At 47.1% G+C, this 20,771-nt stretch overlaps 1 protein-coding gene across 1 annotated transcript in view; it reads left to right on the forward strand.

The window, feature by feature from the left end:
• Positions 1 to 20,771, forward strand: part of ryr2a (ryanodine receptor 2a (cardiac)) — a 455,564-nt gene that overhangs the window by 267,360 nt on the left and 167,433 nt on the right. The window contains 6 exon segments of the mRNA XM_078230647.1: positions 2,873 to 3,093; positions 8,398 to 8,488; positions 9,535 to 9,675; positions 11,729 to 11,892; positions 18,148 to 18,226; positions 19,360 to 19,449. Of these exon segments, the coding sequence (XP_078086773.1) occupies positions 2,873 to 3,093; positions 8,398 to 8,488; positions 9,535 to 9,675; positions 11,729 to 11,892; positions 18,148 to 18,226; positions 19,360 to 19,449 (786 nt within the window).

Genomic DNA, 20,771 nt, shown 5'->3' on the forward strand with positions numbered 1-20,771 from the left:
GAGCATAAGGTATTTCATTCCAGGTATGATTCAATTGACCCACCAGGAAGCTTTTATCAAAACAAACTTTATTTAAAAATACAGTTAGATCATAACAAAAATAATTCACATAACTTTTAACAATCAAAATACTTAAACATGACAAAATGTAATTATTAACAGCTAGCTATCTCTATTGTTCCAAGTTAGCAGATATCCCACATAGATATCAATCCCTTCTTTAGAACCAGTTAGCATCAAAAGCAGAAATGCTTATGTGGATTTGATTTCCAGCCTTTTAACACCTCAGGACAGAGATTCAGACAGCAGTTTCCAAAAAAGGATATATCATCAAACAACAGAACCCCAGAGAAGCAAACCTAGCCTTTGGCAGCTCCCAGTCTCCAGACTTCAGAGACAGGAAGGGCTACCTCTCTCTGCAGCTTCAAAACAGCAACTAACTTGAATTCTCTGTGCAAAGCCTAGCTCCACCAAGTCACATAACCTTACTTGTCAATCAACCTAATTAAGTCCTACTCTGCAAAATCCCAGTGGAAATCGCTAAAAATAACATAAGTGTTAGTCGAGATTAAAACAAACACTTTAGCAATTAGGAGCAATTATGCCACTGCAGTTGGCATTGTTAGTAAAAAAAGAACTGCGAACACAGATCCTGCACAAGAAACATGGCAAATACATCACTTAAAGGCACAGTATCGTCACAACATGAAGCAAGGGCAAGCGAAGTGAAGTGTGCGCTGATTGTGAGAGCCATGCGCTCCCTCTGCGTTTATTCAAGCATAAATGTTTATTTTGTTTTTAATCACTTCAAATTGATGATAGTTCTATTAATATGTGAATAATTAAGCATTTTATATAACTCATGAAATATTTGGCATATTTTAAATGTATTTAATCTTATGGTTGGTGAACAAGCCCAATTTCAATCTTGCGGCCCATTGAGATGAAGGAGGGCCACTTATGCGGCCTGCTCACTAGCCAAGGTTGCCCATCATTGGTCTAAGGGATTGTGGCTGTCCTGACAGTACCCATGTTAGAACATACAGTGTGGTAACCACAGCAGGGTTTGCATTTCAACAAATTATTGGGTGGGGTAGGAGGAATTTTTGAACAGGGTTTCTTGAGCTCATTGGTATTTACTGTTGAGAAAGTCATGGATGTTAGCGAACTTGGGGAAATAAATAGTGATGTCTTGAGGAGTGTACACATTACAGAGAAGGAGGTGCTGGAAGTCTTAAAGCGCATCAAGGTAGATAAATCCCTGGGACCTGATGAAATGTATCCCAGGATATTGTGGGTGGCTAGGGAGGAAATTGCAGGTCCCCAAGCAGAGATATTTGAATCATCGACAGCCACAGATGAGGTGTCTGAAGGTCGGAGGGTGGAAAATGTTGTGCCTTTGTTTAAGAAGGGCTGCAAGGAAAAGCCTGGGAATTACTGACCGGTGAGCCTAACATCTGTAGTGAGTAAATTGTTAGAAGGTATTTTGAGAGACAGAGTCTACAGGCACTTAGAGATGCAAGGACTGATTAGGGACAGTCAGCATGGCTTTGTGAGTGGAAAATCATGTCTCACAAATTTGATTGAGTTTTTTGAAGGGGTAACCAAGAAGGTAGATGAGGGCAGTGCAGTTGATGTTGTCGACATGGACTTTAGCAAGGCCTTTGACAAGGTACCACATGGTAGTTTGTTGCATAAAGTTAAATCTCATGGGATGCAAGGTGAGGCAGCTAATTGGATATAAAATTGGCTTGATGACAGAAGACAGTGATTGTAGAGGGTTGTTTATCAAATTGGAGGCCTGTGACCAGTGGTGTGCCTCTGGGATCAGTGCTGGGTCCACTGTTATTTGTCATTTATATTAATGATTTGGATGAGAATTTAGAAGGCATGATTAGAAAGTTTGCAGATGACATCAAGATTGGTGGCATAGTGGACAGTGAAGAAGGTTATCTAGGATTGTAACGGGATCCTCATCAATTGGGCCAGTGTGAACGGCAGATGGAGTTTAATTTAGATAAATGTGAGGTTATGCATTTTGGTAGATCGAACCAGGGCAGGACTTACTCAGTTAATGGTAGGATGTTGGGGAGAGTTATAGAACAAAGAGATCTATGGCTACAGGTTCATAGATCCTTGAAAGTGGAGTCACAGGTGGACAGAGTGGTGAAGAAGGCATTTGGCATGCTTGGTTTCATTGGTCAGAACATTGAATGCAGGAGTTGGGATGTCTTGTTGAAGTTGTACAAGACGTTGGAATACTGTGAAAGGTTCTGGTCACCCTATTATAGAAAAGATATTATTAAACTAGAAAGAGTGTAGAAAAGATTTACTAGGATGCTACCGGGACTTGATGGTTTGAGTTATAAGGCGAGGCTGGATAGACTGGGACTTTTTTCCCTGGAGCGCAGGAGGCTTAGGGGTGATCTTATAGAAGTCTATAAAATAATGAGGGGCATAGACAAGGTAGATAGTCAATATCTTTTCCCAAAGGTAGGGGAGTCTAAAACTAGAGCATAAACTGGAGGTTTAAGGTGAGAGGGGAGAGATACAAAAGTGTCCAGAGGGGCAATTTTTTCACACAGAGGGTGGTGAGTGTCTGGAACAAGCTGCCATAGGTAGTAGTAGAGGCGGGTACAATTTTGTCTTTTAAAAAGCATTTCGGCAGTTACATGGATAAAATGGGTATAGAGGGATATGGGCCAAAAGTGGGCAATTGGGAATAGCTTAGTGGTAAAAACTGGGTGGAATGGACAAGTTAGGCCGAAGGGCCTGTTTCCATGCTGTAAACCTCTATGACTCATGGGCCAATGATTTCTTTTTACTAGAAAGACAAAATACTAAATTAAATATTGTTTTTTTTAATCTTCAGGCTGCCCTGAGTGCTACAGATATGGCGTTGGCATTGAATCGATACTTGTGCACTGCTGTTTTGCCACTTTTAACCAAGTGTGCCCCACTCTTTGCTGGCACTGAACACCATGCCTCCCTTATCGATTCCTTGTTGCACACTGTCTACAGGCTGTCTAAAGGGTGCTCCCTCACGAAAGCTCAGAGGGATGCTATTGAAGAATGCTTACTTGCAATCTGTGGGTAAGTTAAATGATATGACTTGTCCTGGCGTAAAGTTGAATATAGTTTAGGCTCTGCCCAGCATTGAATCGCTTCATGTGTATCTGAAGGCAGCTAATTTTGACTTCAGTTCAATAATGACTCAAGACCAATCAGATAGCACAGGAAGTCTTGTGGCACAGTGGTAGCATCCCTGCTGCTGGATTGGACACGCTGGGTCCCATGCCCTTGTGTGGGTGTTGAAGATATGCTAAAAAACATGAGAGAGCAGGGGGCAGATTTTCCTGTTCTGCCCGCCATGGGAATCATAGCAGGCGAGGGGCGGTCCATGGAAAGGTTCGTTGACCTTGGGCAGGATTTTACGGTTTTGGGGTGAGCACGGCCAGAAAATCCCACCCCAGAAGTTCAACCTTACATTATGTAGATGCCTGATGAGTCCCACATTAGGAATATCTGTGCATTTCTTTGCATTTCACTTTCTGAAGGACTCAGATGGTTATTGCTGCTCTGAATGGTTCCCTTGTTGCTTCGATGGGCTGAATTTTAGGTTGGGGACAGGGATTCTGTCTCCTCGTGTAAAAGTCAGGTACCAGCCTGCTTCTGCTTAACTTGCTTATCCTGCAGCCACTAAATAGCCCTTTAATTGGCTAGAGTCAGGACGATCACTCCTTACCGGGAGGGAGCCCTGCCTCGGAGAGCACTGGCCAGTTGGGAAGTGCGGGCAACCCTCATGTCCCTGCAGTGCCACTGGAGCCAGTGGTCAGAGCTGGGACTGCAATGAGGCTGAGAGGAACTCATTCGGCATTGGAGCCGGAATATAAGGTGAGTCTAGGATCTTGCTGGGGGTGGCGATGCATGGGCAAAGGGTAGGAGAATGGGCCCATCACAACCCCCCACCCTCAACCCAGCTCGGCACCAAGCCTGGCCAGGTTTTACCTGCTGGCCTGATAACCAGGCATTGGCCTCTCCCACCATGGGTAAAATCCCAGCAGGGGTGGAAGGAGGCCCTTGCGTGATCATTAATTATTCCACGGCTGAGCCGGCTGCTTGATGCTGCCCCCACCCCCTCATCCAAAGCTCTTAAAGGTGCAGCAGGAGTGGGTCGACTGGCTCCTAACCACCCCCCATCTGCCATCCTATCCCTGAGGGACGGTAACATTCTAACCTAAGTTTCAAGTTACATTCCACATTCTCTTCCCCTTCCGCCTTTGTTATAGTCAACATAGGGCCCAATTTTACCATCAAGTTGCACCTGTTTTAGGCTGCATAAACTTGGTAAAGTCGGGCATGAGACGAGTAGCGTGATCTGCGTCCGGCTCCGCACCGATTCCCCCTTTACCAAGGCCCGAAAATGGCTGCGATCGGGACTGCACCCGAAAAGGGCGCGACAGCCATTTAAATGCAATTGCGTGCATTTAAATTGACTTAATGGGCTGCACGCCCAACTTTACCAGCACCTCCCCCTTTACCACCGTGTTCGCCCATCTGGAATCGGCGCAAAACAGACACGCTCCACAAAAGTCCGATTCGGGCGCTCCAGTTAGTGAGGAGGTAGGTGCCTGGTGTCCGACAGCTCTTTTATTGAGATCAGTGAGAGGGAAGGGGGGAGTCCGCTGCCACTCTGCCTGAGATCAGTGAGAGGGAAGGGGGAGTCCGCTGCCACTCTGCCTGAGATCAGTGAGAGGGAAGGGGGACTGCTGCCACTCTGCCTGAGATCAGTGAGAGGGAAGGGGGACTGCTGCCACTCTGCCTGAGATCAGTGAGAGAGAAGGGGGACTGCTGCCACTCTGCCTGAGATCAGTGAGAGAGAAGGGGGACTGCTGCCACTCTGCCTGAGATCAGTGAGAGGGAAGGGGGGGTCTGCTGCCACTCTGCCAGAGATCAGTGAGAGAGAAGGGGGGGTCTGCTGCCACTCTGCCTGAGATCAGTGAGAGGGAAGGGGGGGTCTGCTGCCACTCTGCCTGAGATCAGTGAGGGGGAAGGGGGGAGTCCGCTGTCACTCTGCCTGAGGTCAGTGAGAGGGAAGGGGGACTGCTGCCACTCTGCCTGAGATCAGTGGAGGGGAAGGGGGGGTCTGCTGCCACTCTGCTTGAGATCAGTGAGAGGGAAGGGGGACTGCTGCCACTCTGCCTGAGATCAGTGAGAGGGAAGGGGGGGTCTGCTGCCACTCTGCCTGAGATCAGTGAGAGGGAAGGGGGGGTCCGCTGCCACTCTGCCTGAGATCAGTGAGAGGGAAGGGGGGAGTCCGCTGCCACTCTGCCTGAGATCAGTGAGAGGGAAGGGGGGGTCTGCTGCCACTCTGCCTGAGATCAGTGAGAGGGAAGGGGGGGTCCGCTGCCACTCTGCCTGAGATCAGTGAGAGGGAAGGGGGGAGTCCGCTGCCACTCTGCCTGAGATCAGTGAGAGGGAAGGGGGGGTCTGCTGCCACTCTGCCAGAGATCAGTGAGAGGGAAGGGGGGGTCTGCTGCAACTCTGCCTGAGATCAGTGAGAGGGAAGGGGGGAGTCCGCTGCCACTCTGCCTGAGATCAGTGAGAGGGAAGGGGGACTGCTGCCACTCTGCCTGAGATCAGTGAGAGGGAAGGGGGGGTCTGCTGCCACTCTGCCAGAGATCAGTGAGAGGGAAGGGGGGGTCTGCTGCCACTCTGCCAGAGATCAGTGAGAGGGAAGGGGGGGTCTGCTGCAACTCTGCCTGAGATCAGTGAGAGGGAAGGGGGGAGTCCGCTGCCACTCTGCCTGAGATCAGTGAGAGGGAAGGGGGACTGCTGCCACTCTGCCTGAGATCAGTGAGAGGGAAGGGGGGGTCTGCTGCCACTCTGCCAGAGATCAGTGAGAGGGAAGGGGGAGTCCGCTGCCACTCTGCCAGAGATCAGTGAGAGAGAAGGGGGGGTCTGCTGCAACTCTGCCTGAGATCAGTGAGAGGGAAGGGGGGAGTCCGCTGCCACTCTGCCTGAGATCAGTGAGAGGGAAGGGGGACTGCTGCCACTCTGCCAGAGATCAGTGAGAGGGAAGGGGGAGTCCGCTGCCACTCTGCCAGAGATCAGTGAGAGAGAAGGGGGGGTCTGCTGCAACTCTGCCTGAGATCAGTGAGAGGGAAGGGGGGAGTCCGCTGCCACTCTGCCTGAGATCAGTGAGAGGGAAGGGGGGGTCTGCTGCCACTCTGCCAGAGATCAGTGAGAGGGAAGTGGGGGTCTGCTGCCACTCTGCCTGAGATCAGTGAGAGGGAAGGGGGGGTCTGCTGCCACTCTGCCTGAGATCAGTGAGAGGGAAGGGGGACTGCTGCCACTCTGCCTGAGATCAGTGAGAGGGAAGGGGGACTGCTGCCACTCTGCCTGAGATCAGTGAGAGGGAAGGGGGGGTCTGCTGCAACTCTGCCTGAGATCAGTGAGAGGGAAGGGGGGAGTCCGCTGCCACTCTGCCTGAGATCAGTGAGAGGGAAGGGGGACTGCTGCCACTCTGCCTGAGATCAGTGAGAGGGAAGGGGGGGTCTGCTGCCACTCTGCCAGAGATCAGTGAGAGGGAAGGGGGGGTCTGCTGCCACTCTGCCAGAGATCAGTGAGAGGGAAGGGGGGGTCTGCTGCAACTCTGCCTGAGATCAGTGAGAGGGAAGGGGGGAGTCCGCTGCCACTCTGCCTGAGATCAGTGAGAGGGAAGGGGGACTGCTGCCACTCTGCCTGAGATCAGTGAGAGGGAAGGGGGGGTCTGCTGCCACTCTGCCAGAGATCAGTGAGAGGGAAGGGGGGGTCTGCTGCCACTCTGCCAGAGATCAGTGAGAGGGAAGGGGGGTCTGCTGCAACTCTGCCTGAGATCAGTGAGAGGGAAGGGGGGAGTCCGCTGCCACTCTGCCTGAGATCAGTGAGAGGGAAGGGGGACTGCTGCCACTCTGCCTGAGATCAGTGAGAGGGAAGGGGGGGTCTGCTGCCACTCTGCCAGAGATCAGTGAGAGGGAAGGGGGGGTCTGCTGCCACTCTGCCAGAGATCAGTGAGAGGGAAGGGGGGGTCTGCTGCAACTCTGCCTGAGATCAGTGAGAGGGAAGGGGGACTGCTGCCACTCTGCCTGAGATCAGTGAGAGGGAAGGGGGACTGCTGCCACTCTGCCTGAGATCAGTGAGAGGGAAGGGGGACTGCTGCCACTCTGCCTGAGATCAGTGAGAGGGAAGGGGGGAGTCCGCTGCCACTCTGCCTGAGATCAGTGAGAGGGAAGGGGGGAGTCCGCTGCCACTCTGCCTGAGATCAGTGAGAGGGAAGGGGGGGACTGCTGTCACTCTGCCTGAGATCAGTGAGAGGGAAGGGGGACTGCTGCCACTCTGCCTGAGATCAGTGAGAGGGAAGGGGGACTGCTGCCACTCTGCCTGAGATCAGTGAGAGGGAAGGGGGACTGCTGCCACTCTGCCTGAGATCAGTGAGAGGGAAGGGGGTCTGCTGCAACTCTGCCTGAGATCAGTGAGGGGGAATGGGGGAGTCCGCTGTCACTCTGCCTGAGGTCAGTGAGAGGGAGGGGGAGGGGCCCATGATTGGTCTGGGTGGAGAGGGATAAGGGGGTCAGTAATGTTATGGGAATGGGGCAATGTCTGTGGGGACCAGGGGGAGGCATTATCTGGCCTGGGGAGGATGTGATAGGGGAGCAGCATTCTATCATTTTTGTTTTTTGCACATGCAGTTGGAGGTGCCGATCAGAGCTGCAGGATTTTGGGTCCATTAAGCCCCGCCCACAGGCCTCTGCAGCGCGATTCGGAATCACTGATATTTTTGCAGGCAGAGTGCGTATGGAGGCGCCTGAGAACGGGTCTAAAAGTCGGATCTGAAACACTCCCAGTTTCAAGTCCGTCCAGCACCTAGAATCAAAATGGTAAAATAGGGCCCATAGTCTCATTCTCCAACTCCCTTTTCACCCCAGATCCTGAAAACTAAGGAGCTCCTTATCTCACTCAATAGGTGGGATTATACGGCCTCTCTCATCCCGAAACCGTAAAATCCTGCTTGTAGTCAACGGACCTTCCCATTGTCCGTCCCTCGCCCGCTCCAATTCCCGTGGCGGGCAGGGCGGTACAATTCCAGCCAATATCTCTCATAATTGATTAGCATTTAATTTGACATAATCTAATCTTTACTTCCTGGTTTATCTTGTATACTATTCCTGATTTTGTCCGTGGTGTTGTCCTCAGTGTATGAGTCTTTATCCTTTTTTGGATTTCCTCATTAAAAAAACCAAGAATAATAGTTTTGTTACATTGTCTTGATGGATTATGTCATTACCGTCTTGCTGTTTTGGTTAATGTGAGAAGGAATCGCATCCAGATCTCATCCTAGAGATTTCCCTTTCACAGCCAATTACGTCCATCCATGATGCAGCACCTATTGAGGAGACTGGTGTTTGATGTCCCCCTACTGAACGAACATGCAAAGATGCCTCTTAAGGTAAGTCTGTGCTTTACCTAAATGCAGTAATCTCTTTAAAGCCCATTGTTGCTATTGTTCCTGATATTCATGGGAGAATACCTATTGCCCATCCCTTGAGCTGCCTTGTGAAACCGCTGTAGTCTGCGTGCTGTAGGTACACCCACAATGCTGTTAGGGTGGGAGTTCCAGGATTTTGACCCAGAGACAGTGAAGAAATGGCAAAATATTTCCAAGTCAGGATGGTGAGTGGCTTGAAGGGGAACTTCCAGGTGATGGTGTTCCAATGGGGGGGATTATCCAGCTGTTCACGCCAGTGGCGCTCCCCCCTCCTGCTGCAGTGGACGGAGATTTGGCTGAGCACTAAATTCTCTGTCCTCTCTGGCAGCAGTGGTGGGGCGTGAATGGCTGGAGAATTCTGGCCCATGTCTTTGCTGCCCCTATCCTTCTAGATGGTAGTGATCGTGGGTTTGGAATGTGCAGTATAAGGAGTGCACTTGGTTAAAAATGTAAATCGTAATATGTGCTGATAAAAAGGATAAAGGTTTCCTTGAGGTGTCATGGCGATGATGTTTTAGTCTGCTGTGGGGTTGAGGGGTGAAGAAAGCACACTATCAATTGACAGGAGCCTCGGTGCTCCTTCAGGGGAAGGAGGCAGAACCTGGGTCTCTTTTAGTATTGTAGAAAGAGGCTATTCGGCCCATCATGTCTGTGCCAGCCCTTTAAAAGAACTATCCAATTAGCCCTATTTCCCTGTCCTTACGATCATTGACTTGCAAATTTTGAGAGGTTATTATTAAATCTACTTCCAGCACACTTTCAGTGAGCGCATTTCCAATCTTAGGAAGTGACTGCGTAAAACATCTTCTCGCTTTGCCTCTGTTACTTTCCCCCATTGTTGTAGACCTTCCAGTCGTACGTTCCTGAGGGAGGCTTTGTGAGCAGGTTATGTGCCCGCCTTCTCTGGGAATGACGCGCATTACATAATGAGGGGATGAAATAAAATCAATGTGATTTATAAATAGTAACTTTTGTTCAGTAACCAACTTGTCACTCTTCTCTTCCAGTTATTGACCAATCACTATGAAAGGTGTTGGAAGTATTACTGTCTCCCTGGAGGTTGGGGTAGCTTTGGAGCAACTTCAGAAGAGGAACTTCACTTATCCAGGAAGTTATTCTGGGGTATTTTCGATGCCTTGTCCCAGAAGGTACCTTTTGCATGAAAAGCAATACCTGGGATATCTATTTTATCATTTACTATTCCAAAACATTTCTTTTTAAATAACCGGTGTTTATATTGAAGTCAACCTAACTAATTCTGTCTAATAGTTCCAGAAGCAATTATCAGTTGCTAGGTTCATTCCCTATTGTTTTAATAATTATAGTATCAAATTACATGCAGCCTGGATCTGCCGAGCAATAGTGGTACAAAGCAGACTTTCCATGTTCTGAGAAAGTGCCATTTTTCTCCCTTTGTATCAGAAAACCCCGTTGGTGAACGGCAAGCTGCCTCCCATCATTTGAAACACAATTCGGGGCGGTCCCTTAATCTTTGATGACAGTTGCAGAAAGAACGGGCGGCACGGTAGCACAGTGGTTAGCACTGCTGCTTCACAGCTCCAGGGTCCCAGGTTCGATTCCCGGCTCGGGTCACTGTCTGTGTGGAGTTTGCACATTCTCCTCGTGTCTGCGTGGGTTTCCTCCGGGTGCTCCGGTTTCCTCCCACAGTCCAAAGATGTGTGGGTTAGGTTGATTGGCCAGGTTAAAAATTGTTCCTGAGATGCGTGGATTGGTGGGTAAAATATGTGGGGGTAGGGCCTGGGTGGGATTGTGGTCGGTGTAGACTCGATGGGCCGAATGGCCTCCTTCTGCACTGTAGGGATTCTATGAACATTCTATGAACTATGAAGATCCTTAGACGGGCGGAGGACCCTGTTCTCCATGTTTATGATGTGATTTTATTGTCACATGCATTGGGATACAGTGAAAAGTATTGTTTCTTGCGCGCTATACAGACAAAGCATACCATTCATAGGGGAGAAGGAAAGGAGAGGGTGCAGAATATGGTGTTACAGTCATAGCTAGGGCGTAGAGAAAGATCAATTTAATGCTAAGCAAACACTTAGCACTGCTGCCTCACAGCACCAGGGACTTGGATTCGATTCCTGGCTTGGGTCACTGTCTGTGTGGAGTCTGCATGTTCTCCCCGTATCTGCGTGGATTTCCTCCGGGTGCTCTGGTTTCTTCCCACAGTCCGAAAGACGTGCTGGTTAGGTGCATTGGGCCATGCTAAATTCTCCCTCAGGCACCGGAGCGTGGCGTCTGGGGGATTTTCACAGTAACTTCATTGCTCGTGTTAATGTAAGCCTACTTGTGGCACTAATAAATAAACTTTAAACTGCTTTCGGGCAGCCTCCTGGGACAGCTAAAAGCGAGGACCAGTATGACCCTGCTTTTGGACGTGGAGAGGATGTTTCCACTAGTAGGAAAAACTAGAACCAGAGGGCACAACCTCAGGCTAAAGGGACGATCCTTTAAAACAGAGATGAGGATGAATATCTTCAGCCAGAGAGTGGTGAATCTGTGGAACTCTTTGCTGCAGAAGGCTGTGGAGGCCAGGTCATTGAGTGTCTTTAAGACAGAGATAGACAGGTTCTTGATTAATAAGGGATCAGGGGTTATGGGGAAAAGGCAGGAGAATGTGGATGAGAAAAATATCAGCCATGATTGAATGGCTGAGCAGACTCGATGGGCTGAGTGGCCTAATTTTGCTCCTATGTCTTATGGTCTTATGTTGGCACAGATAGGTCACAGGATCCAGTATTCTGAGAGTGCTTGTGTTTTACATGCGAGGAACATTCAAACTGCAGGCCAACCACAGTCCTTTGTACCAATGCAGACTAAAATACAAACAGTGCAGCATTTAAAAATCCTTGAATTTCACCAGAGAAAAACCTGCATGTGATGGTCTCTCAGAAACCAAGAGATATAGGGAGTGGGGCTGAAGCTGAGGACCAGCCATGGTTGCACTGAATCACAGGGCAGGAGAGAGGGACAAAATGATCCACCCCTGCTCCTACACTTTACGCCTTTATAGTTTATAATAAAATGTCCTTGTACATATCGGGATTCACATTTCTGAGCCAAGTTGGAACTGGAATCTGCACTGAGCAAACTGGAAATGGTGGAGGGAGCGACGGGTGGGTTTGTGTTCCTTTGAAGTGATCAAACGGATAGATGCTTTGTTCTGTCTCTCTGCAGAAATATGAACCAGAGTTATTTAAGTTGGCGTTACCCTGTTTGAGTGCCGTGGCAGGCGCCCTGCCCCCAGACTACATGGAATCCAACTACGTGGCAATGATGGAGAAACAGTCTTCGATGGATACCGAAGGGAACTTCAACCCACAGCCCGTAGATACCTTAAGGTTTGATTGGGCAGCTTTTGAACACTTCTGTTTCCTGGAGCTTTCATCCTAATTGGGAGCAATCTCTACCTGTGCAATCTGATACCATTAAACTCTTAATGATAATTGCTGCAGGGAATTTCTGAATGGTGGCCGAATTCTTTTAAAAGAACTTCAAAACAGCTAGAATTAATTTCACAAAGGCAATATTTTTGATTTAGAAGGCGTATTCGGAATTTATTTTAAAATAACATAAAAGACCTACAGAACAAACAAGACATTAACCTGGGCATTGGGAGTTCTCCGAGGGGGTCAAACAGCACTGAGCCAAAATACAATTCAATTATAGCTTTTGCTTATCTCTGAAACTCCTACTAGTTAGCTTAATTTGTTTTCGTTCCATATTAATGTGTCAATCCACATTATGACAGATTACCTCAGCCTGTTGCGATACGCTGCTTTGTCATGATGATTTACTCTGTGCCCATTCCCCTTCCTGGATCATACCCCCACCCGGCATGACCCACTTTCTGGTAGCCATTGTTGCTTAGGACTCTTACCATGTGATTATTTTCCCAACGGCATACTGCCAAGATGGCGATGTGTCAGTCCGAGGCCCAAAAGATTGACACACTCCCAAGTTTCGACAATATAAACCTCATTGTTTTAAATATATTATGTTGCACCCTATGTACCCAGAACTTGAAATTATCGCATTCTTGTTAGCTCAATCATAAACATTTGAACCTCAATCATCATATTCTGCAACATTCGCATTTCTGACTAGTGTGACTCCATGGGCGGCACGGTGGCGCAGTGATTAGCACTGCTGCCTCACAGCGCCAGGGACCCAGATTCGATTCCCGGCTTGGGTCACTGTCTGTGTGGACTTTGCACATTCACCCCGTGTCTGCGTGGGTTTCCTCCGGGTGCTCCGGTTTCCTCCCACAATCTGAAAGACGTGCTGGTTAGGGTCATTGACCCAAACAGGTGCCAGAGTGTGGTGACGAGGGGAATTTCACAATAACTTCACTGCAGCGTTAATGTCCGCCTTACTTGTGACTAATAAATAAACTTTAAACTTTTCCATATTGCAATTCCCTCCGTTTGTTAAAATACAAATATTAGCTTAATCACTTAATACTTAAAATTCTTATTACATTCATCTTTCTTTCATTAATGCATCCACATATGAATAAATCATTAACAGATCCAGTTAGGTGTGAATCACTTTAACTCTTTCCTCCCTGCCTGTTGCTAACCTAAGGCACTTCCCGTGGTTCTGCTGGCTAACCCAGAACCCCCTGCCACAATAATTAATAGCTTCAGTGAAAGGGAGGGGTTTGGGGAAGGGAGGGAAGGGACATTTCAAAAGTTTTTTTTTTAGTTTGAATTCATCTGTCTCCCTGTTCTCCTCACTGCATTCTGACAGTATAGTATAAACAGACACTTGTTGCATACATCTGAAATTATTCCATCATATTTCCCTTCATAAGTATGAACGTAAAGTGTGACTCGTGTATTTGATTTGTGACAAAGAAGGATTCAGAATATTCAGGCTGCCTGGTACAGATTTTCCAGGTTTGAACTGAATATTTTCTTGGGTTCAGAATCACCTGTCACTCTGTTAAACGGACTTTACTGTGATCTGGAGTGCATTTTCACTGCTCAATATCTAGTTAAGCCATAGTGGGCAGGATTTTATTCAGCAACGTTCGCATTTCTGACTAGTGTGACTCCATGGCTGGCACAGTGGCTAGCACTGCTGCCTCACAGTGCCAGGGACCCGGGTTCGATTCCCGGCTTGGGTCACTGTCTGTGTGGAGTTTGCACATCCTCGCTCGTGCGAGACCGAGATTTCCCGTCCAAAGTCAACGGAGATTTCCATTGTCGGACCCTCGCCCGCTCTGATTCTGTGACGGGCAAGGTGGTAGAGTTCCGTCCAGTGTCTCCTGGGACCCATAACACAGACCCTCTTACAGCTGGTGCTGAATGCTACGTTCCTTTTTGTGTGGCCATCTTGAGAGGCACACTGAAGGTATCTCGAGTGACTCAGGACCAATTGTGGTACAACCAGCTGGTTTATTCTACATGAGATTATATGAATGAATATAATTCATTATATGCAGCAGGCTGGCACAGTGGTTAGCACTACTGCCTCACAGAGCCAGGTATGCAGGTTCGGGTATCTGTGTGGAATTTGCACGTTCTCTCCGTGTCTGCGTGCGTTTGCTCCGGGTGCTCTGGTTCCCTCCCACAGTCCAAAGATGTGCATGTTAGGTTTATTGGTCATGCTAAGTGTGGTGAACCATCGTTGGTTCCCACTAGATAGTACTGAGCCAGGGTCTGGCCAGTACTACAAGTACTGGCCAGACAGTAGTGGGAACTTGTGTATGGAGTCAGTAGAGATAGGCGAGGTGATGAATGAATACTTTTCTTCAGTGTTCACCAAGGAGAGGGGCCATGTTTTTGAGGAAGAGAAGGTGTTACAGGCTAATAGGCTGGAGGAAATAGATGTTCGGAGGGAGGATGTCTTGGCAGTTTTGAATAAACTGAAGGTCGATAAGTCCCCTGGGCCTGATGAAATGTATCCTAGGATTCTGTGGGAGGCAAGGGATGAGATTGCAGAGCCTTTGGCGTTGATCTTTGGGTCCTCACTGTCCACGGGGATGGTGCCAGAGGACTGGAGAATGGCGAATGTTGTTCCTCTGTTTAAGAAAGGGAATAGAAATGACCCTGGTAATTATAGACCGGTTAGTCTTACTTCGGTGGTTGGTAAATTGATGGAAAGGGTCCTTAGGGATGGGATTTACGACCATTTAGAAAGATGCGGATTAATCCGAGATAGTCAGCACGGATTCGTGAAGGGCAAGTCGTGCCTCACAAATTTGATAGAATTTTTTGAGGAGGTAACTAAGTGTGTTGATGAAGGTAGGGCAGTTGATGTCATATACATGGATTTTAGTAAGGCGTTTGATAAGGTCCCCCATGGTCGGCTTATGATGAAAGTGAGGAGGTGTGGGATAGAGGGAAAGTTGGCCGATTGGATAGGTAACTGGCTGTCTGACCGAAGACAGAGGGTGGTGGTCGATGGAAAATTTTCGGATTGGAGGCAGGTTGCTAGTGGTGTGCCGCAGGGATCAGTGCTTGGTCCTCTGCTCTTTGTGATTTTTATTAATGACTTAGAGGAGGGGGCTGAAGGGTGGATCAGTAAATTTGCTGATGACACCAAGATTGGTGGAGTAGTGGATGAGGTGGAGGGCTGTTGTAGGCTGCAAAGAGACATAGATAGGATGCAAAGCTGGGCTGAAAAATGGCAAATGGAGTTTAACCCTGATAAATGTGAGGTGATTCATTTTGGTAGGACTAATTTAAATGTGGATTACAGGGTCAAAGGTAGGGTTCTGAAGACTGTGGAGGAACAGAGAGATCTTGGGGTCCATATCCACAGATCTCTAAAGGTTGCCAGTCAAGTGGATAGAGCTGTGAAGAAGGCCTATAGTGTGTTAGCTTTTATTAACAGGGGGTTGGAGTTTAAGAGCCGTGGGGTTATGCTGCAACTGTACAGGACCTTGGTGAGACCACATTTGGAATATTGTGTGCAGTTCTGGTCACCTCACTATAAGAAGGATGTGGAAGCGCTGGAAAGAGTGCAGAGGAGATTTACCAGGATGCTGCCTGGTTTGGAGGGTAGGTCATATGAGGAAAGGTTGAGGGAGCTAGGGCTGTTCTCTCTGGAGCGGAGGAGGCTGAGGGGAGACTTAATAGAGGTGTATAAAATGATGAAGGGGATAGATAGAGTGAACGTTCAAAGACTATTTCCTCGGGTGGATGGAGCTATTACAAGGGGGCATAACTATAGGGTTCGTGGTGGGAGATACAGGACGAATATCAGAGGTAGGTTCTTTACGCAGAGAGTGGTTGGGGTGTGGAATGGACTGCCTGCAGTGATAGTGGAGTCAGACACTTTAGGAACATTTAAGCGGTTATTGGATAGGCACATGGAGCACACCAGGATGATAGGGAGTGGGATAGCTTGATCTTGGTTTCAGATAAAGCTTGGCACAACATCGTGGGCCGAAGGGCCTGTTCTGTGCTGTACTGTTCTATGTTCTATGTATGTATATATGTTGCTGTTGGGGTTAGGGATGGGTTGTTCTACTTGTTGCTGTTGGGGTTAGGGTTGGGCTGTTACACCTTGTATTATAGTTATTGTGGTACATCCCAGTCGGGCTCCGCCTCCTGGGAGAGGTATAAAGATCACTGCTCTGTCTGGGACCCCTCAGTCTGGGATCGTGTATATAATTAGTAGCTTCGTTGTAACAGCAAATAAAAGCCTTTATTTCCTGAGCATCTCAAGCCTCGTGTGTGATAACGCGCATCACTAAGTTACCCCTTAGTGTGACCCATGATGTGTAGATTAGATTCATTAACCATGGTAAATGTGTGGTGTTATGGGGATAGGGGAGAAGGCCTGGATAAGATACTCTATCAGAGAGTTGGTGCAGAGTCGATCGGCCAAATGGCCTCTTCTGCACTGTAGTGATCCTATGATTCTATGATTTCAGGAATGGGATACTTTCCATATAGCTGTCCCTAAACTAAGCCCACACTGTCTCTATGATACAAACAAGATGGGTTCAATGTACCTCTGTGTGTCTCTCAGAGGTGCCTATCTAGGACTTCTCTCCCCACAGAGAAAGGAAAAAAGAGAAGCAAAGGCTATCCTCTGAGCCATCTCTCAACTGAGTTGAGGTTTGACCCACTGAGTTTCATATTAAAATCATTGCCTTATGTGAAAAGTCACCCTTTGGTGTGTAAGCCTTTGGTATTGGTATGTCTGTTAAGCTAAATCCCACTGCCAACCACAACCCAGGAAAATGATTCTGTTGTAACAGAAAATACCTAAACCTATCCTATAAGGACATTAATTGTCTCAAAACTTCAACTAACATGCAAATGTAAACAGCCGGATATCCTGGCCTGTCATCTGTATCCCATCTTTGGAATCATTCTAAACAGCATTTTAAATGGATCTGAACCGCTTTATGTACATAAATCTTTGATAACACGTTAAACAAAATCCTTTTCAGCCCATACCAAGTAGGTGAAAATGCCAATACACCGGATTTTCTGGCCGCGCTCACCCCAAGACTGAAAATTCCCATCTGAGGTCAATGGAAATATGCATGGTCTCTCCCTGCCCTCTGTGATTCCCGTGGTGGGCAGGATGGGAGAATTCTGCCCACTGATTTAACTCATTCAATGAAGCGGTAGAGAAATCATTGCCAAAGAGTGGGGATGCATTATACACCTAATATTAAGATTGGTGGAGCAGGTTTCACTGACTTCGTTGCCTTTGTTTGGTGATGTTCCGATATATGGGTCTGGGCTGTTTACTCAAAGAATAGAGGCACAGAAGAACAAGGGAGCATAAGGAAGTTCTGCGATGAGTAATGTTGAGGAGTGACGGGAAGATCAACAGATTGCAAGATCAAGGAATATTCCCCAACCATACAGAGTCAAGGTAGAACTTACTTCATCCAACTGATAGGAAGTGGACCGGATGAGTTAGGAGTCAACACGACGCCATTAAAGCCAAGTACTTTCTGTGGGACTGGCACATTCTTTATAGACCAGAAAGGAAGGACCTCTCCTGATGGGATTACAGAATTTTACAGCATATGGTGGCACAAGTGGTTAGCACTGCTGCCTCACAGGGATCTGAGTTTGATTCCCGGCTTTGGTCACTGTGTGGAGTTTGCACATTCTCCCCGTGTCTGTATGGGTTTCCTCCGGGTGCTCCAGTTTCCTCCGGGTGCTCCGGTTTCCTCCCGCAGTCTGAAAGACGTGCTGGTTAGGTACATTGATCCGAACAGGCGCCAGAGTGTGGCGACTGGGGGAATTTCACAGTAACTTCATTGCAGTGTAAGCCTACTTGTGACTAATAAAGAAACTTAAAACTTTCTTGAGCTACCAGTTTAGCTTCACTGCCCTGTCCCTTCACCATACTCATTTAAATCATCTTGTTTCTTTCTTCCAAATTGGAGCAAAATAAATCACATTTGACAGCACTTAACAGTTGAACTGATGATTTTGTATTTAGCAACACACCGCTCTGCCAAGAAATAGGGAGCAGGTATAAAATTCATCATTCATCAATAGTTAAGGAAGAAAGGAGGGGGAGGGGAGGAAACTAAAATTCCTTAAAGTTATATGAATATAAAGATGTAGTTCAGGAGGTAACTTCACTTCTTTGTTCACTTCCATTGTCAGTACAACTCTTCCGGAAAAACTGGATTATTTTGTCAACAAGTATGCAGAACACAGCCATGACAAGTGGGCAATGGACAAGGTAATCCTTTTTATTTGACTTTCATTCTTCCCACATGATACAGAGAGCACTTTGCTCCTGAGCTTTCACTGATGCTGCTGTAGATAGGCTGCTTGGTCTATCTCATAGAATCATTGCTCATTATCTCCCCATAACAGCGTGGCGGTAACAACATAACAGTGGGGTGGCACAGTGGTTAGCACTGCTGCTTCACAGCGCCAGAGACCCGGGTTGGATTCTCGGCTTGGGTCACTGTGTGTGGAGTTCTCCCCACGTCTGCGTGGGTTCCCTCTGGGTGCTCTGATTTCCTTCTGCAGTCCAAAAGACGTGCTGGTTAGGTGCATTGGCCATGTTAAATTCTCCCTCAGTGTAACCCGAACAGGTGCCAGAGTGTGGCGACTAGGGGATTTCCACAGTAACTTCATTACAGTGTTAATGTAAGCCTACGTGTGACACTAATAAATAAACTTTAACAGAGATGAGGAAGTCAGTGCTTATGGGAATGAATCCAAAAGATGGCATTGTTATTTACCAACAAGCTGTGCCACTGTACAGTGTAACCCACCTTTAAGCACATCTGTGCCTTACATTTTGCAGTGACATTTGATTTTGTTTCGTTCCCGTTAAGCTACATTCTAGTCACATCACAGGAGCATTCCACCCATGAAGAGTATTTTTTCTCGGGGAAAATAAGACGCACTTATGTTTTATCCCCCCGACGCAGGCTTTGGTTAAACCTGCTCCCATTAGAATTGTTTTGACCTCCGCAGATCACAACCTATTCCCTGCTGAGATGGTGCTCACACCTAAGCTATTGCCAGCGTTGAGACAGTTGTAAGGAGATGTACAAATGCTATACTTGTACTTGGTCCTGTGTTGTACCATGCTCTTTGTGGTAAATCCCCTGCTCTATATGTACCACCTCTCCCTAGCTCCATACACAATATCAGGAACTTACCATGTTGACTTGTGCCCATTAATCCTGCATTTCACTTCTTCATGAGATGTTTGAGCACAGCATACTTAAATACACACCGTGTACCAATGATCGCTGGTTCAGTAGCGTTTACTACAATGATTAAAAAGTGTAAAGTACATCTTGGATGAGACCCAAACTGCCATAAGATCAAAATAACATGGTGTTTTTTTTCCAGTTTGCAAACGGATGGGTTTATGGTGAAACATGTAACGAAGCTGCCAAGGTTCATCCTTTGTTAAAACCATTCAAACTCTTGTCTGAAAAGGTGGGTAGAAAGGAAATACTTATCGCAGTAAATGAGTCTTATTGTACAGAGAATGATGGATGACTAGGAATGATTAAAAAGTGACAATGTCAAAAGGATAATGCTGCAAACTTGCAGAGTGAAACCTGAACAGTTTATCATTATTAATGTATTTCATTATATTCCTAAAATGAAGTTACGGCTGTAAAATTACTCCAACGTTCAATTTTAGTTTAAGATATAAACTGTAAAATTCAGCAGGATATATTTTTATTCTATTTTGTCTGAATTTTTGGTACAAGACCTTTGATCCAGAGTGGATAATGATAGCAAAAGCCCTGTGAAGATAAGTGAGAATATTGGCATCGAATGGTTAGTACGATGAACTTTAACAAGAAGTCTCACAACACCAGGTTAAAGTCCAACAGGTTCATTGCTCAGCTGATGAAGGAACAGCGCTCGTGATTCCAAATAAACCTGTTGGACTTTAACCTGGTGTTGTGAGACTTCTTACTGTGCCCACCCCAGTCCAATGCCGGCACCTCCACATCATGGGAACTTTAACAAGGTGAAGGATGTTTACGCTAAGATAAAGTTGATTACCAGAAAATACTAACGGCACACTCTTTCAAAACACCAGCATTTACTAGAATATTTGCCATCGATTTGCCTTTTCCCTCACCGGACGGCCGGAATTTCTCCGGCCGCGCTCGTCCCAAGGCTGGAAATTCCTGCAAAGGTCAGTGGACCTGTGCATGGTCCTATCCCGCCCATTATGATTCCCGTGGCGGGCGGGACGGGAAAATTCTGCCCAACATTTCCAGATCTGACAGATTTGGATTTCAAGGGTTGCCACAATCTGAAGTTGAAGATGTGGATATTGAATTCACACACAAATCGTTCTCACAGTTCCAGCCAATACTTTACAAGGGAAAGGAATTCCCAGGTCAGGCGTACCAATTATAAAACTTGCTGATCTGAAATATTTAAGAAAAATATCATGACTGTGCAAAAAAAAAGGACAGACAAGTTAAGAACTCTCCAAATTCAAGAGCTGAATATTAATTATGAACTGGGATCCTTCTGGATAGTTTGTAAAAAACACAGCTATATTTTTCCAAAGCAAATCCTACATCTGTTGATATAATTCAAACCTTGAAATCATATTGAAGGATGCCATTTGACCCATCTTGCATATGCTTTCACTTTGAAAGAGCTATCCAATCGGTTCCACTCCCCTGTCTTTTCCGCATAGCCCTGAAAATTTCTCCTTTTTGAGAACTTTTCTTTTATTCATTCATAGGCCATGGCGTCGCTGGCTGGCCAGCATTTATTGCCCATCC

The sequence above is a fragment of the Mustelus asterias genome, chromosome 15 (assembly GCF_964213995.1).
Source record: "Mustelus asterias chromosome 15, sMusAst1.hap1.1, whole genome shotgun sequence".
Lineage (NCBI taxonomy): Eukaryota > Metazoa > Chordata > Chondrichthyes > Carcharhiniformes > Triakidae > Mustelus > Mustelus asterias.